This window comes from Stenella coeruleoalba (genome assembly GCF_951394435.1).
Source record: "Stenella coeruleoalba genome assembly, chromosome: 3".
In the NCBI taxonomy this organism is placed as follows: Eukaryota; Metazoa; Chordata; class Mammalia; order Artiodactyla; family Delphinidae; genus Stenella; species Stenella coeruleoalba.
In genome coordinates, this window is record NC_137148.1 from 147830309 (window position 1) to 147848286 (window position 17978).

Below are 17978 nucleotides of genomic sequence, written 5' to 3' on the forward strand. Positions count from 1 at the left end.
GAGGGATTTGCTCAAGGTCACACAGAGAGAAAGTGATGGAAAACACAGTGCGGGGGCTTGGAAGGAATGAACGCGGGAGTCTTTGGGTGCTCCCTTCCTCTCCAAGCCTCGACCCCCATCGTGCGCCCACCAAGGCCAGCCCCTCCCCCTCCCAGCCCCCAGCCCCTCAGGCCCCCAGGCTCTCAGGCCCCCGGGCCCCTTTAACAGGGCGGCGGAAGGGGCGGCCGGGGGCGGTGGCGGCGCCCAATGGGCTGCGCGGAGCGTCACTTCCCGGCGGCCGGAGGCAGCGGCGAGTGTAGAGGGCTGGGGGTGGCCGGCGGGGGCGGGGCGGCCGGCGGAGGCGTTGGCAGCGGGCTGGGACCCACGCGGCGCCGCGGCCCACCTGGCCTGCAGGGCTCCCACCCCCGGCGGCAGCGGCGGCGGCGGCACGATGCCCTTTGACTTCAGGAGGTGAGTATGGCTACCCCGGCCACCGGGGAGCCCCCTCCGCGGGCGCGGAGGATGCTTGGGCACGCCGCGGACCCCTCCCGCCTGGAACGCAAAAGCGGCCCTTCGCCCTGTGCACGCCTCGGCAGGCCCTCGGGGACGCCGGGCTGGCCCCCCTGCCGCACACAAAGCCAGCTGGAGCCTCGGAGGGCCTCCTCGTGCAGCGGGAAGCGAGGCCGCCCACCTCTCGGGCCGCTCCGCCCCTTCCCTCCGCGGAGCCCCCTCCCCAGGCTGCCTCGACACCTCGCAAACTCGCATCCCCTTCCCCCCATGCTGGGAAACAGGTTTCCTCCCTCCCCTAGATAGGAGCAAACAAGCCATCCCCTTCGTCTTCCCTACAGAGCCTCCTTTCGTGAACCCCACCCCAGCGGACAGGTGCGTTCAGGGCACCTCGGATGAGCCCCCAGGGATCCGCAGGGGTGTGCAGACCCATCCCGCCAGACAGCTGCTGGAGGGTTTCAGGTTTCCATAGGCTCAGACTCTCCCTAACTGGGCCGAACCGGAGGCCTGTACCTCAGCCAGTCCTGGTCCTGTGTTCTGGGTGTGGGGGCTCCATGGGGGAGGGGAGGAGGTAAGGGAGCTGTGGGCAGGACTTTGCAGAGAGCCTAGCCTGATCTGCCCTTGGCTTTCTACAGTCACCACAATGGGCCCTTTGTGGGGTCCAGCCGCCTCATGGTCCACGTTGTGTTGGGCTAGGCCTTCTGGAAGGGGGGGGGGTCTACATCCAGACTTTCCCTTGAGGTATGGAGCCCCAGGGGATGCCCTGGCCTGAGGCAGCCCCACTGTGGTGTATAGCCAGAAAAATAGCTGGGCTTTAGTGGGGAGGAGCTGGATCAGAATCCTGGCTCTGCCTCCTCCACTGAACAGCTTGGTATATTCTAGAAGTTAGGGGCGAAGGCTTTGGGTTCAGACCTCCGCTTAGCTGCACGGCTTGATGACTTGGGCAAGTGTCTGAGCCCTCTCAGTATCTCTGTGTCACCACCTGCAAATTGGGGCTAAAAATAAAGTCCCACCTGCGAGGGCTGAATGCGTGAGAAGAGCTTAATTCAGAGCCTGGAGGGGTACAGAGCTCAGAAGTGGGAGGTTAGTGGACCAAGCAGCCTCTGCATGAGGCCACTTCCTCATCCACAAAATAGGGGTTCCGGTCCCTGCCAGCTCCTTCCCTCCCTACAGGTGTGAATGAAGTCAGGGTAAAGCGACAGCCTTCCTGGGAAGAAAAGCCTGGCAGTGACCCCCATGGCATGTGGACATGTTGGAGTTTAAGCATGGAGAGAACATTGGCCTTGGAACTCTTGCACTGGCTGACGTGGTACTCAGCCTGCCCTGGGCACCATTGCCATCCCACAAACAGCCTGCCCCTTCCATGCAGCCCTGGGGCTGGCACCAGGGTCTCAGACAAATGTTTGCAGACCCAGGGCATTTTCATACAAGGAAAACCCCTGTGATGGAATTCAGGGGCCGTCCTCGTACCGACGGTTAACATTCAGGACATGAGAGAGCTGTAGCTGGCACATTGATTCCTGGTTCCATAAAGCCTCCCCTTACCCAGGCTGATAATTCCTGCCCTCATCCCGCATCCCTTTGTGATTCAGTAGGTTCCAGTGATTTTGACCTTATTGGGGAAGTCACTGCTTTCGGGCATAGAATTCATTCACCCTGCACCTAATCTCCCATTGTAGGAGGAGGAAGTTGAGGGCTGAGGGTCTTGCCCTGGACCTCATGGGACCTAGATTGAAGGGTGGGCCAGGGTCCCAGGTCACGCACAGCTCCTGACCTGGTGCCCCTTGAGTTGGAGGTTTGGAGTGTCCAGGTACCATTGGGGCCCCAGCTTAATGAGGTGTTTTAATCAGTTTCCTTGAAGGCTTGTGCCACCACAGAGCAGTGAGAATGGATTCAACACTTCCCGTTCACACCTTGGAGGACGAGCCTCCTTAAGATGTGTTCATTCCAGGTCTCAGGTTCTAAGGAAGGGTCCACTGTACGCACATTTTTTATTTATTTTGATCAAACATTTACCGAGCGTCTGCTCCGTGCTCAGCCCTCCGCCACGTGCCCCACTGCAGAGCTGGGTGACGTGTGACTCGTTTGCTCAGGGCCAGGTAGTGGTGAGCTGGTGGAGCTGGGATTCGATCTGGGGACTGTTAGCTGCAAAGCCTTCGCTGTGGGAGAAAAGGGAGGTCTTGGCGGGTCCCACAGCCTTGTCCGATCTCTTAAAAACCATGGGGACATGGAGAGGGGCATGCTCTGGTTGAACCCCCCCTCTCCCAGTTCGAAGCCAGGGAGAAGACCAGGCTTCCTGATCGTTTTGCTCTCCTTAATACAGAGCACTATCAGGAAGGGGGAAAAAGGAACCTCTTGCTCTTTCTTACCAGAACTCCTTGTTTTCCTAGTGCCTGTGGGACCTCGTGCACCTTACCTCCTGTGTGCTTTCCTGTCTGTGAAATGGGGATGAGAACAGTACCCGTTGTCGAGAAGATTAACTGAGCCAGTGTGTGTAAAGCGTTTAGATACAGAGTATGCACCCAATAAATATTGGCCACTCTTTTCATTATTTGTGTTATTTCATCGAAGCACCTGTATTGCCTAACACTGTATAATTCACTTAATTATTTTATGCTTATTCTCTTTTTTCCTCCCATGAAAACATGAGCTCCCTAGGGCAAAGATCTTTATCTGTTTCATTCACTGTTGTAACTCCAGGGCCTAGAATAGTGCCAGGACCACACTCGCCCCCAGGATATGTCTCTCAGAGTCTGTCAGGGAAGGCAAGGGCATGCTGTGATTTGATGTGCCAGTTCTTCCTTTACTGGGAACCTTTTCAGCTATGGGTGGTTAATTTTCCCCCTTCCTTCCTTGAATGGGTTCTTCTCTCAGTTGTAGTTGGGGGTGGGGAATAGGCTGACTACAGAGGAGGGACCCAAGGCCTTCCAAGATGACTTGTGTTTGTTTTGCTCCTGGTGCATTGTTTCATTAATCCCTGGACCTTGCAGTGGTGGAACCGGCCTTGTGACTCGGTTCCGTGGGCGTTGGCCCTGCCCGGACCCAGTTCCGGCTGGCAAGGGCCAGAACACCTGCTGTCTCTGGCTCAGGCCGGGGGTGGGGGTGGGGGGAAGGTAGGGGCATTTCCTGCAGCCCAGGCCCAGGAGAGCCTGAGCGCGGCTTTCAGGCACGCAGAGATGGCCGGCTCCCCGCGACGCAGCCTCTGAGTTGAAACCCCAAGACCGGGGGTGTGCTGCTGTCCTGTCACTGACCATCTGGGCCCTGGGACAGTTGACTTACCTTCTCCGAGCCTCAGTTCCTTCATTTTAAGGAGAAGATGGCAATCTTCATTGCGTCACCTCGTAGGGCAGATGTAGGGGCAAGTGAGGTGTCCCTGCAGGGTACAGCCGGCTGCATAATTTGCGGGGCCCAGTGCAAAATGAAAACGCAGAACCCCTTGTTGGAAAAGTATTACGAATGTCAGGACGGTGACAGCAGAGCATTAGACTAAGCCTAGACGCAGCGCTCTGAGCACAGGACCCTGTGCGACTGCACAGTTCACACGCCTGTGATGCCGGCCCTGCTGCGACGCCTTGGTTCAGCCTCCATCGCCTCTCAGTCTGGCCTTCCAAGTGGTCTCTCATCTCCAAGAGACCCCAGATCTTAGAACCCCAGGGGAGCTTTCCAAAGTTGACCTGATTTTTTTCACATTCTGGTTTCAACCGTCAAGTGGGGCCCATTGCTCTGATCAGGTATGATTTCCTTAGCTCCCTATGCGGCCTTGCCCGGGGGGTTCCCTGCAGCCCCCCTCACTCCCTGTGCCAGGGTCATCCCCGACCACCAGTGCGGGCTCTGAGCACATAATCAGAACTCAGCAGATAGTACAGTGGCTTACGTGAGTGCCTGTATTTCTACCTTACCTCATTCCAGAAAGATCTTGGGGAAGTTGACGGAAACACGTACTTTACAACAAGTTTTAAAAAAATATAAATAGACTTAAAAATCAGGGCCAAAGGGAAATAAAGAACAGACTGGAGGAAAAATTTGAAAATCAAGCCAGCATTTCACATTTATTGAGCACTTACTAGTGCCTGACACTGTGGTAAGGGTCTTACCTGTGCTCATTTAATCCCACACCAACCCTGCAAGGCAGACACTGTTGTTATCCCACTCTGCAGATGAGCCAGTGGAAGTGCAGCAGAGTTAAGGGACGTGATGGGTCAGCAGAAGGCACTGGGGTTGGAATGCTGTTCTTGTGCTCCGGAGCCCCACTTGTATCCTATAGGCTCATCTCTAAAGCTTTGCCCTTCCATTCACCGAGTTCAGAGAGAACTGAAACCCCCTCTAATTGGATTCCTTGGCCTTCTCATCTCTAATCCTTTCCCAGTAGTGCTCATTAAGAAGCTTAAAGTCATCAGCCTTTATATTTTTATTTATTTATTTTTTAACTAGACTCATGCAGTCTGACACCTGATTCTGAAATTGTCTTTAAAGAACCCTCACTATGGTCTCACCCCAATTTAGAGCATCTCATTCTGGAGGGTCCAGGTTTTCCCACTCCGGCCACTGGGGCTTTCGAGTGTAGAGCATATGTTTAGCTTCTCGTCTGGATGTGGAAGGGGATGGAAAAATCTCTCCTCCTGAGGCGGTTTGGATTCATTCCTGATACCATACTATCTTGAGACTGGGCTTCAGCCAGCTGTGGCCTCGTTAAGTTCTGTTTCCCATCTGGTAATCCTTTCATTTTTTATTTTGGAGTTGCTCCTGGGCGGTTTTCATCAGGCACTGGAGAGGCAGGCAGGGTGTGAGGAGGGCATTTGGGGTGAGGCTTACCCACCACCTCTGTATCAGTGAACATCAGCTCTGCTGTATGTTAGAATCACTGGAGGAGTTTTAAAAATCCCCAAACTCAGGTGGTGCTCCAGACCCAGTAATCAGGATCTGCGGGTGGGGGACTCGGGCATCAGTATTTTATAAAGGTCCTCACGTGATTCCAAGTGTACAGCTAAGATTGAGAAGACCTCTCTAGATCCAGAGAACCCGTATTTATCAGGCCGAGAGCACAGGGGCAGCCAGATGCCAGAGTGGGTCTTTGGAGGGGAGGTTGGGGAGTAGAGTCTGGTCCCATCTGTCCCCCCCTGCAAGCACATTCCCTCTGGGACTGTTCTTCACTAGTAAAGCTGTCACTAAGGCAGGGCAGTGGTGGTGGCGTCACCTTCCCATGGATATCCTTGCTTTTCAAAGTGTGGTTCCCACACCAGCAGCTTCAGCGTCACCTGGGAGCTTGTTGGAAATGCAAGATCCCCTGGTGATTTGAATGTACAGTAAGATTGACTAACTCAGCATCTCCCAGACTGTGCCGCTCCATAATGAGTCCCCCATTTGGAGATCCACAGCACGCGCATAACTTTCTAAAGGCTCTGAGAAGTCCTGCACAAAAGGAACCTGAGTCACTTAGCCCGGCTTTTGCCAAACTTACTATCTAAGCCACCCTTGTTCTTCATGGGGCGGCCAGTACCATTTCTCAGAATATCATTTGGGAAACAGCTGTAATTGTTCCTTTAAGAAAGTGGTAATTAGCCTAATTGTCTGTTGTCAACTTTAACATTTAGGTCTGTTAACTTAATTACATTGGTGTCTATGCAGGAAAAGTACAGAATGGGAAAAAAACCTGCCAACACTAGCATGTGTTGGTTTTTAAAAGTCTTGACCCTTGGGAGAGGCAGGAGGAACTCAGGGTTCCCTGTACTACCAAGAACTCGGGGATACGTAAGGCGCTTTACAAATCTTCTCATCCTCTGAGTGGGCATTATTCCTATTTTACATCCAGGGAAATTGACCCCCAGAGATGCTGGGTCACATAGCTGGTGCATCTAGGGGTCCCTGGGGGACCAGCACACACACCTGACAGTAAAATCCTCCCCTTGAATGCTTCCTTCTGGAATCTGCTGGGCAGCACAGCTGGACAGGAAGCAAGATCCGTTTGAAAGGGACTGAATGTTCTGTTTATCCAAAAGGTGGAAACCCTATTTGAGATGAGAGACCCGGCTGTTACCAAACTTTAGTCACAGGTCCCTGAACATTGGGTGCTGGTGATGCTTTTCTCTCTCGAGTTGCCATCTGGGGCTCGAATTGCTCTGGAGGAGGAAAGGAGGCAAGCCGAATCTTACTAGTAATGCCTGATGGTTTCTCAGCTGGTGATGTGTTACACTCTGTGCTGGGCATGTTATTGGACTTGAAAGTCACACTGGCTCCACGAGAGAGATACGATTATTAGTCATTTATTTTTCTATATTTTAGCTTCTTTTTTTTTTTAGATGACTATTTATTTATTTATTTTACCTTTTTAATTAACATACAATAAAAGTGGCCTTTTTTGGTGTATTCTTCTGTGGAAGTCAAGACTTTACATCGTGTAACCACCCCCGCAGTCTGGATACAGAAGTTTCATCCCTCCAAGAAACTGTAATGTTATCACTTTATAGTCATACTATTAATTCAATTTTTTAAAATTGTGCTAAGAACACTTAAGATGAGATCCACCCTCTTGACAGATTTTTTTGCTGGTTTTTGTTTTTTTTTTTTGCGGTACGCGGGCCTCTCACTGTTGTGGCCTCTCCCGTTGCGGAGCACAGGCTCCGGACGCGCAGGCTCAGCGGCCATGGCTCACGGGCCCAGCCGCTCCGTGGCATGTGGGATCCTCCCGGACCGGGGCACGGACCCATGTCCCCTGCATCGGCAGGCGGACTCTCAACCACTGCGCCACCAGGGAAGCCCTTGTTGTGGTTTTGATATGCCTTTCCCTGATGATTAGTGATGTTGAGCATCTTTGCATATACCTGTTGCCATTTGATTGTCTTATTTTGGGGAACTGTCTATTCAAGTTCTCTGCCCAGTTTTAATCAGGTTATTTGGTTGTGGGGTTGTTGTTGTTGTTGTGTGTTTTGTGTGTGTGTGTGTGTTTTGCTATGAAGTTGAAGGAGTTTCTTATGTATTTTGGATATTAACCACTTTCCAGATACATGGTTCGCAAATACTTTCTCCCAGTGAAAAGGTTGCCTTTTCACTCTGCTGATTGTTTCCTTTATTAATTCAGTTTTAAAACAGGAAGCCGGGCTTCCCTGGTGGCGCAGTGGTTGGGACTCTGCCTGCCGATGCGGGGGACGCTGGTTCATGCCCTGGTCTGGGAAGATCCCACATGCCGCGGAGCGGCTGGGCCTGTAACCCATGGCCGCTGAGCCTGCGCGTCTGGAGCCTGTGCTCCGCAATGGGAGAGGCCCCTGTACCGCAAAAAAAAAAAAAAAAAATCAGGAAGCCAAGGTTCAGAGCTGGGAAGTGAACTGGCCCAGGGTACACAGCTGAGGAAGTACAGGACCGGGACTTGAACTTGGGTCTGTGATTCGAGAGCCAGGGTACTTCACCATGGTGCTCTTCTGCCTCGCGGGTACCTTGACATTGTCGATTTTTATGACTGTCCACCAGGTCTCCACTATCATTTTCTCTCTTGCTGTCACATCAGGAGCCACTGACATGTAGAATTTAACTAGAATGTCCCTTGACTACTTTGGAAGAAATCTGATGATATTTGACTTGTTTTGATGTTTTGCTGAGTCCAAGGGTACCTTCATGGTGTGGAGCAAGTGTCTCCAAATCTTCAGGGGAAAGTGCTAGGTCGTGGGCCACCCTTTCAGAATGTCCTTCTACACTGCAAATTCCTCCGAGGGCTGCCTTGACCTGTAAGCTTCCATTTTCCTCATCTGCAAAGTGGGGTGCTCATACGTCCCTTGCAGGATTTTTTTGAGGATGGGATGAGCTCGTGTGGAATGTGGGGCCGTTTCACTCGTTGTGGCCTTCCTTGGCAGCATTGTCCCCGTGCTCCTCGCCGAGCTCTGCTAGACCTGAGCAGAGGGGCATCTGGGGGGTGGACATGGTAAAGCCGGGGCCCCTTGGGTTTGCAGGACCAGTGATGCGCTCCCGTGAGAACACCTGGGGCGATTCAGCCCAGAGCTGGGCTCCCCTCTCTAAGTGGCACCCACACGGTGACCCCAGACCCCAAGGCATTAATCTCTGGTGGGAGAGAAAACGGTCAAATGGTCACATACCCAGATGTCCCCAGGCCTTGGGCAGGTATCATGGGGTTGGGGACAGTTGGGTGTGCCAGCTGGGCCCATCAGAGAGTGACGCTCCATTGGGAAGGGGCAGCTGTCTGTGGCTTGTTGCCCTACAGATTACCCAATTTTTTAGGAAATGATGAAAGTCTGATAAATTGTGTGAAAATGATTAGTAACTGCTTCCAGTTTTATTGCTGTTGAACGTTGTGCTGGGCCAAACCAAAGCCTTCTGAGGGCTGATGATGGCCTGTGGCTGGCGGCATGCAGCCTGTGTGTCACACGTACCAGTGAACGAGCACACACTCGCCAGGTGGACAGGACTTGGGGCGGTGCCCCTGGACTCTCGGGAGGTGGTCTGGTGGGTCTGGGCTCGGAGCCGGGGGCAGAGGAGTCGAGGGACCCCCAGGTTTGGGCAGAGGCATCCTCGGGGCACGATTCTTCCAGGCCTGGCAGCCATGGCTTCCCTCCTCTGGTTGGTACTAGGGTGGCACTGCCAGCTCTGCCTCTGGACCTGTCTTTCCTCCTCAGCAGTCCCGGGGCTGGCCAAAGCTCAGTTCGAGTGGCACTCCCTTCTCCAGATCCCTTAAAACCTTCAGCCCTCAGGGTGTCTCAGGTGACCTCCCAGGGCTGTGCTGTGACCACAGTGCCCCCAACAGTGCCCATTTATCAAGGGCCAGTCCGAAGGCCTTTCTTGGATTCAGTTCATCCTCACATCACGTAGGAACCAGGTGTCATTCCCTTTACCTGATGAGGATGCTGGACACAGAGGGGAAAGGACTTGGCCAAGGTCACACAAACCACAGGCAAGTGGAACACTCTGTGATGCCAGAGCTGGTTTTCTTAACCACACTTGCGTGTCCCAGAGGGGAGCATAATCACCTCGATTTTGGAGGGGCACTCCGTGGATACCCCCGATGTAAGCTGCTGTCTACTTAGTTGTGTTTACAATTTATTGCCATGGAAACCTTGGCGGGGAAGGGGGCTCTGGGTTGCCTGAGAAGGGGGCTGGGCCTAGGTGACAATTTCCAGTATCTAGGTGACACTGTACATCTGTGGGCAGGAGATTACCGCTGAGCCCCTGCTGGGGAGGTGGGGAGAGGGGTGCAGCCCTTCCTGTGGGGAGCAGGTGGGGCTGGCCATCCTGTCCTTTCTCTGGCTGGTCTCTGGAGCCCCAGTCAACAGGCCAGGAACAGGCTGGGGTGATGGAGTCATTTGTTCGTTGAGCATATTTCTTGAAGGCCTACTGTGTGCCAGGCACTGTTCTCGAAGCTGGGGATATAGCACTGAGCCAGACAGACAGTTCCTGTCCCCCCAACCTCACGGAACTTATGTTTTAGTTCTGATATTTGGCGTCTCTCTTTCCTTTAAATTAGAGACACTTTTTTATTTTAGAATAGAGTTACAGAAAAGTTGTAAAGATGGTACAGATACCTCCAATCCCGTGTTCCCCAGACTTTATTTTGGATTTCACCTGTTTTCCACTAGTGTCCTGTTTTTTGTTTTTTTGAGGGACTGGTTCTCTATTTCAAAAGGACACATCAATTTCCAGTATCAAAACAGTTACACTGTTGGTTTTTCTTTCTCCCAATCGGCCCCCAAAGAAATCACACCAAAGGAGAGCACATTTTAAGCCAATGAAGCTGCAGGATACGCACCTCACAGACCTCACTGAAACCTCACCAGAAAGTGGGGGATTGGGTAGGGAAAGAAACTTGAAAAGATCAGCACACTGCCAGCCCACAGGCTGTAGAGAGCTCTCACAGCCAGATGGGGTGACCAGTGTGCCCCAAAGAAGCAAAGTCTCAAAATAATATAAAATTTAAAAAGTTTTGTTCCACTAATGTCCTTTTATTGCTCCAGGATCCAATCCAAGATCCAACATTGCATTCAGTGGTCACGTCTCCCCAGGCTCTGGTTGGGGACAGTTCCTCGGTCTTTTTTTTTTTTTTAATTTTTTAATTCTTGTCTGCGTTGGGTCTTCGTTGCTGCGTGCGGGCTTTCTCTAGTTGCGGCGAGCGGGGACTACTCTTCTTTGCGGTGCGCGGGCTTCTCGTTGCAGTGGCTTCTCTTGTTGTGGAGCGCAGGCTTCAGTAGTTGTGGCTCGCAGGCTCTAGAGCGCAGGCTCAGTAGTTGTGGCGCACGGGCTTAGTTGCTCCGCGGCATGTGGGATCTTCCCGGACCAGCGATTGAACCTGTGTCCCCTACATTGGCAGGCAGATTCTTAACCACTGCGCCACCAGGGAAGTCCCCAGTCTTTTTTTTTTTCTTTTTAAAATTTTATTTTTTAAGTTAATTTTTATTGGAGTATAGTTGCTTTACAGTGCTGTGTTAGCTCCTACTGTATAGCAAGATGAATCAGGCATACATATACGTATATCCCCTCCCTTTTGGATTTCCTTCCCATTTAGGTCACCACAGTGCATTAAGTAGAGTTCCCTGTGCTATACAGTATGTTCCCATCGGTTGTCTATTTTATACATAGTATCAATAGTGGATATGTGTGAATCCCCGTCTCCCAATTCCTCCCGCCCTCAGTCTTTCTTGTTCTTCATGGCCTTGGCAGTCTTGAAGAGCACTGTCCAAATGTCCGGTAGAACGTCCCGCACTCTGGGTTTGTCTGATGTTTGCTCGCGATTAGACTGGGTCGTGGGTGGAGTGCCCTTCTCAGCACATCCTGTCAGGGGTACCTGGCATCCACATGATGTCACTGGTGGCACTGCCCTTCAGCTGGATCAGGCAGCATTTGCCAGGCTGCCCCCGCCGTATCACTCCTTATTGATCAGCGGTCCTTCTCCTGCCCATCTTCACTGTCAGCTGGCCCTCCTGTAGGGAAGCGGACCACCAGTGTCTAGAATCCCTCGTGCAGGTTCACGTGTTCACCGTTAGCAGTGACTCTTTCTGCTCCGCTGGTACAGGCCGCACCGCACTGGGCACCCGTATCACTTCTGAGGGGGTAGGAGGTATCGGGGTGTGCAGTGGTCTGGCCCCCGACGCCGCAGTCTTTCCATTACACCCCATGCCCTCTGAAAGAAGAGCCAATAGAGAGGGCTGTAGGAGCCATAAGAGTAGCCTTGAAAGAACTAGGAGTACTTCATCCAGCCCAGGGAAGCTTTATTTTTAGGCATTTTATTTAGACAACTAGAAACAATTAGATGTTCGGAAGCAGTGTACAATGAGAGATCAAACCAGTTACTTTATCATGTATCCCCCCTCTTCTTTATAACTAAAGCAAAAAAAAAAAAAAATGGCTTTCTGCTTTAAGGGAAAAGTCAGAAAAATAGGTCAGTATATTTTCGCTCTCATAATAACATAAACAGCTACAAGAAATCCAACTGTAATAAGAGAAGTTGGGTGTTGGTTGGCACATATTCATTAAAAAGACAACAGACCATCGTGCTACAAGTTGGTTAGTTCCAGCACTGGAGCTAATTCATATTCCTCATTGTGTACTGCTCATGTTTACCTTAAGCAGAGAGTAACTCTGGAGGCTGATGCTTTTCTCTGCTTGTTTTAGTCCATAAGTTGTGTACATCTGCCTGATGCTCAGGCCTTAACTTCAGGAGTTGCACTATAGATGGCATCAGAATTCTCTGAAGCAATTTCTTGTAGCTCCTCTTCCGCTGTCTCTGGAAAACTGATCCTCGGCTCTGCCAGCTCACCACTGTCTTCTTCAGGAAGCACGTATTTCCAAAGGCCGTATGTTTTTCCTACCACAGTCTGCCATAGTCTCAGTGTTCTGTCTTCAGAACCACTAGCATCGAGTTGTCCATCAGGACTAAACCTCACACAGTGAATGGGACCCAAGTGTCCTTTGTAGGATTCTAATTCTTCTCCACTATTAGAATCATACTTACAAAGTGTAAAATCTTCACCCCCTGCAACAAGAAATTCTTTCTCAGGATGAAGAGATGCAGAATTGATGGTTGCAGGAGCTTCAAAAGATTTAATTGGGTCCGAACTTACTGCACTGTGAAAAGCAGTCAATCGTCCATAAGTTATTACCAAGATCTCTCCCTCAGGAATATATTCCATACTGCAAACAGACATATTAAAATTTAGAGATCTCATTTCTGTCATAGTAGCATGATCCCAAAGGCGAACAGTTTTGTCATCAGCCGAAAGGATCTGTTTATCCTCGCTGCACCATAGAGCCTTTTTAATACCAGAGGTATGACCACTGATTTCCTTAGGTTCTGCCTCAGGTTTGTTCAAGTCATATACGCATAACAGTTTATCCTGTCCCCCGGTTAACAAGTAATTAGTATCCTGCGTAAAATCCAGTCTTGACAATGTGTTTATGAGCCAGGGTCATCCATTCATCTCCTGAGACAGCATCCCACACTTTGGCTGTGAAAACTGCAGCTGCTGTAGCTGCTGTGGTGGCGTCCTTATTTAATGTTACATCCCAAAGAGCACCCTCATGACCCAAAAATGTTCCAGTCCAGTCTCCTGTATCTCCCTGGCGTAGCATAGGTTTATCATCTTTGCAAGCACCGATTAGGCAAAAGCCGTAAGGCGTGATGCCACTGAAGGCCAAATCCACCACAGGCTGCGTGTGACGTGTGGCCCGCGCAGGTGAGTGGCCTCATTGCCACGGCGGCTGCGAGCCTTGCGATCCGGCGGGGGGAGGGGAGGGGAGCCGAAGGTGGTCTGGTCTTTTCTCTCCTCTTGGCACCGACTCCTCGAGGTGCCCCCCCGCCCCGCCCGCCCCCTGCCCTGACTCTGGGGTTGGGCCGGAAACGCGAAAAGGCCAGTCCGGTGGCCCCGAGGTCAGAAAGGGGTTAGGGATGGGTCAGGGAGTCTGCAACAGACAACCGATCCACTGCTGTCAAGGGAGGGAAAGGGGGGGAGGGGGAGAACCGGAGAACTGGCAGCCGTGATCCGCACCATCCAGGGAAGCGTGTTGAAGACTCATCCCACGGTCTTTTAGTCCCCTTACTAGACAGGGTGGTAGGCCTGGCCCCGGCTAATTCCTGTGGATCCAGGAGGTGGCTGTTGGGTCGGATGAGACGCATCTCTCTACTCGTCTCTGCAGGCTGAGATCGCACCCACCCTCCTGGGCCAGCCTTAAGCCTTATCCACCTCTGTGAGCCCTCCCTGTTCTTGGGGAGTGGTGGTGCGCTGAGATTTTCCCGAAACCCTCCCTGACTGCGCTCTCCTGTCTCCATCCGGCTCTGTGCCATGCGGCTCCCTTGCTCCCTTCCCGCCTGGCTTGCCGGGCTCCAGGCCATGGCAGTGTCACTTGTGCCGTCTCCTGCAGGACCCAGCCCAGGGACTGGCACATAGTCAGGGCACAGCAGTTCCCGGGTGACGTGCTCAGCAGAGGCTGCGTCGCACTGTGGCAAAGTAACGGCTTTGTGCATCTCCAACAGTCCTGGGTTCACGTCTCGGCTTCACCACTTCCCAGATGTGTGACTTTGGGCAAGATGCCCTCTGGGTTTCAGTCGCCTCACTGAAAGATAATAAGCCCACTACTCAGTAGTGCCTGGTTCCCAGCGCCGTCATGAGGACTAATTGAGCTCATCTCTGTAAAGCCCTTCAGATTATGCCTGGCATCTGTTAGGTGCTCAGTTATTATTCTTTACAGAGAAAAGCACCAGGATATCAGGCTGGTATATAGAAGCTGGACTAGAGATGGCCCCTTTGTATTAGCCTAAGTCAGCTAATTCCTATAAACAACCTGAAAATCTCAGTGATTTAATGCAACGGAAGTTCATTCCCAACGTGGTGGGGATGCTATGCCCCTCGCAGGTACCCTGCCCTCCGTCTTGTGGTTCTTCCTCAAGAGGAGGTTGGATTCTTTCTGAGGCCCGGCAGTGCGGGGAGAGAAAGGGAGGCCGTGGAGGGTCTGGACGTGGTGCTGTCACTTCTGCCTTGACCCGGGGAACTGGCCTCACCCAACTCCAGGGAGGGTCAGGAGATCTGATTGGGCCGTGGACCCAGGAGGAAGAAGAAAGGACGGGCCTTGATACATGCGTCACTGGCAGAGGTGGTAACTGCAGTCAGTATATTCAATCTCCCACCATTCTGGTACCATCTCCCTAGTTTGGGGGTGTGTTCTTAAACAACATGTGTTATTTACTCAATAACTTTTATGGAAACTACTCGGTTTTTGAATTTAACGTGTTTGTTTATAAAAGGTAACTTTATAACGTCTTTGAAAATGGAAAAGCAGTATCACCTGCCACAAATAGATACAAATAATTGCAAGCCTGTTCCGTCCTAGCTAGCTGGTGCGTGCTACAGTAGCTGGGTCTGTTAAAAAAGGGATGTTAGCAAGTGCTAGAGAAACGATAGGATGACAGCCGGATAGCACCACCTCGAGACGTTCTCTTTGAGGTTCTCAGGACACTCAAATGAGAGCTGAACAGGGAATGGCCTTCTCACTGTGAAGTCTGAAGCCATTTAACCACCAGGTCCCCACATGGCCTGAAATCACCCAGGTCACACTGGTGGCATAGGTGCCACACTTTGGGAAATGCTGGCTTAGGGGACAGTCAGCACACAATTTGTGCACAGGCAAATCCAAAACTTGGTGCAGAGAGAGGTAGATGAAATCACCTGTCACCTCGTAGCACTCAGGACTTTATAGTTTCCACCTTGATCTATGAGGGGAATTAATGGTGTCACTTAACCAAAGGGAATGGGAAACTGAGACCCATAGCAGGGCATGACCCCCGGCTCCCCTGCAGGACTCATGGCCTTTCCACTGTCCCTGCCATCTTTGGTCGGGGAAGACTTGCCGCCGTAGGTTAGACCACGTGGGCAGGGGTCATGTGTATTCATGCTGCTCTCTCATCTCTCTGCCCCTCTCACCCATCACCTGCCTGGTACACGTAACTGTGCTGGCACAGGAATGCCTGTCTCCCAGGCCTGCTTCAAGGAGCCAGGAAATCAGAAGCTGACCCTGGGCATGCTTGGGTACTTGTCACCCACTCACTGGCCCAGTGGGTGACCCAAGATTTGTGTGGGGACTGCATCAGTGGATCCTCTCCCTGGGGAACTACTTACCTGCCTGCTGTTAAGGGGAGGGCTCCCCGTATGTCCTGGCCCGTCTTTCTGAAGTTGTTTTGCAGTCCTGACTCAAGTGGACTCCACGAGCGGTTTGCTCACAGGGTAGAGGAGTCCGGCTTCCTCTCCCGCTCCTAAATCCCTTCCCACAATGTCCCACTCATTCCAAGTTATGCCAGTGCCAAGCCCCACTCATTGAATACAGGCAGTGTGCCCCGGATCTCCCAGCAACATGGCCAAAGGTATTGTTACTCCCGTTTGTGGGGACGAAGAGATCAAGGCCCAGGGAAGCAGGGTTCATTCATTCATCCATTCATGCACTCACTCAAAGGTTAACTGGGGAGGATTCCAGGGACAACAAGACTGACATTGTCTTTACTGTCGTAGCATCTCCAGGGTAGTGGGGAAGGTGGGCAGGATGACAGTGAACAAATAATTGCACAGATGGTTAGTGTCCAGATTGGTGAGTGCCGAGGAGGAAGGCAAAGGAGACAGGTGATAATGAGTTTGCGGAGAAGGAGCTCGCTGGAGTAGCTTGGGCAGCTCGTGCCCTTCCTCCAAAAAGATCTTCCCAGACAGCGTACTTTATCTAATTTGGGTCACCCCCCCCCATCCCTTCCCTGTGTGTATCTTTTTATCGCACCTGGACATGTCCTTCAGATCACTTAGCACAATTGCAGTGATCTGTGTGTGCCGTTTGTCACCTGATATCTGTCTGTCACGATGGAGTCTAAGCTCTTGAGGGCAGGGACCAAATCTCTGCGCGTCACTGGGTCCTGGTACTGAGCCCAGGGTCTGCACACAGCGGGTGCTCAGAAAATATTTATCAAATGAAGGAAGGAGAGAATCAGATCTAAATCTGTGGACTGTGGGGCCCACGCTCCACCAACCTCACACCTCCCACAGCTCAGAACTCAGACAAGATGAGACCCCGGAGACCTGGCAGAGTGGTCCAGATCTGCTGGGATTGGATGCTTTGTTGCCATATCTCTTTGTGTTTAGAAAAATGTTTCTAGTTTTCTTCTAAGAGTATAAGTGCCTCAGAAGAGATTTATTTCTCTAACAGTGGGAATGGGAAATGTTCCCTACCGAATGTGTCCTGAGGAATTGGGAAATCTGGCATTACTCAGGCCCTGCCCAAAGTGGGAATGGGTGGCCAGCTGCCTGTCCTGATGGGAGGCTACCAGGCTCCCCTCACCCCTGCTAGCTCCGCTTGCTGGAAGTGGCACTTTAGCCCCCAGAATCTGAGGTGGGGAAGCTGGGAGGGAGCAGACACCTGATATTCCACACTCACCCCAGCCAGGGGCCTAGGCCTAATTGTTCCCATTTTGAGAAAACAGGCTCAGAGAGGTTGAGGGCTTGGCCCAGAGTCACACAGCCATCAAAGTAACAGCCAGCCCCTGAAGTCAAGACTGTCCAACCCCCAGAAAATGATACTTTTCTGTTAGATCACCTGACTGTGGAGATTCAAGGTGCCCAGATTTCAATTTCAGTTGAGTAATCCTGTTCTCTCTAGAACTGGCAGGTTTCCCTAATCACCTGGGTCCTGTCCTGCCCCCCACCCTCAAGTCCGGTCCAGATGGGCCTGGGAGTCTGCATCTTTCAAAGTGTCCTCAGTGATTCTTAGGAACAGGTAAGCTGGGAAACCCTGAAGAGGGGTTCCCCATTATGACTCAAGTGTAGCTCTGGGGTTGGGTACCACAAATCTTAATTAACTTAATAATGATTATCATAAAAGCGTCACATGGGGCTTAAGAGTTTAGAAAGCTCTTGGAAGATGAGTGTGGTCTGGGGATGCTCGTTTTCTCTGCAGATGAGAACCCTGAAGTTCAGAGGGGCCCCAGGAGCGCAGCTTTTCTGCACTTGGATCTCATACTTTTTCTAGTTTCCCACGGAAGTGTTTGCCTCCTGGTGAATGTTAGGTCCTCAGATTGTTCCTGGTGACATGGCTGTGGGTTTTGAGCCCTCTGTTCTTGGTACAGAGAACTAGCCCTGACCCATTCTCTGCAGTCAGATGTTTCTGGAAGGAGGGACGTGAGAAGCCACAGACGCTGGACAGTTGGAGAGGGTGGTGATAGGAGTAAGCACTTACTGAGCATCTCCTGGGCATCAGGCACAGTGCTACGCACTGTAAATCTATCATTTTATTCAGTTGTCACAACAAACCCAGGAAGCGACGGCTTTTACTTACCCCATTTTACAGATGAGAAGGCTGGTATGTGTTCAGGTTCCGGGCTGATCAGACTCTGTAAACACGGGAGCTGGGAGGGCATGGAGATGGGTGGAGCCAGCCCCTGCCCTTTGGAGCTGGGAGCCCCACCCAGATTCACTCTGCAGGCCAGGTGGCAGGGCCGGTTCCACTCTCTGTCCTGCCCAGTTTTCCCCGACTTG

At 51.9% G+C, this 17978-nt stretch overlaps 2 protein-coding genes across 2 annotated transcripts in view; one reads left to right on the forward strand and one right to left on the reverse strand.

Moving 5' to 3' along the window:
- Nucleotides 1–289: 289 nt before the first annotated feature.
- ERGIC1 (endoplasmic reticulum-golgi intermediate compartment 1) overlaps nt 290–17978 on the forward strand; it is a 105436-nt gene continuing 87747 nt past the window's right edge. Inside the window, exon 1 of the mRNA XM_079917792.1 lies at nt 290–450. Coding sequence (XP_079773918.1) covers nt 431–450 — 20 coding nt within the window. The 5' untranslated portion in view covers nt 290–430. The remainder of the gene's footprint in view (nt 451–17978) is intronic.
- Nucleotides 12120–13591, reverse strand: LOC307184079 (serine-threonine kinase receptor-associated protein-like; the record flags this gene model as incomplete). The annotated part of the gene is given in 3 exon segments (XM_079917321.1): nt 12120–12855; nt 12857–13160; nt 13516–13591. Coding segments are annotated over 3 exon segments (1116 nt in total).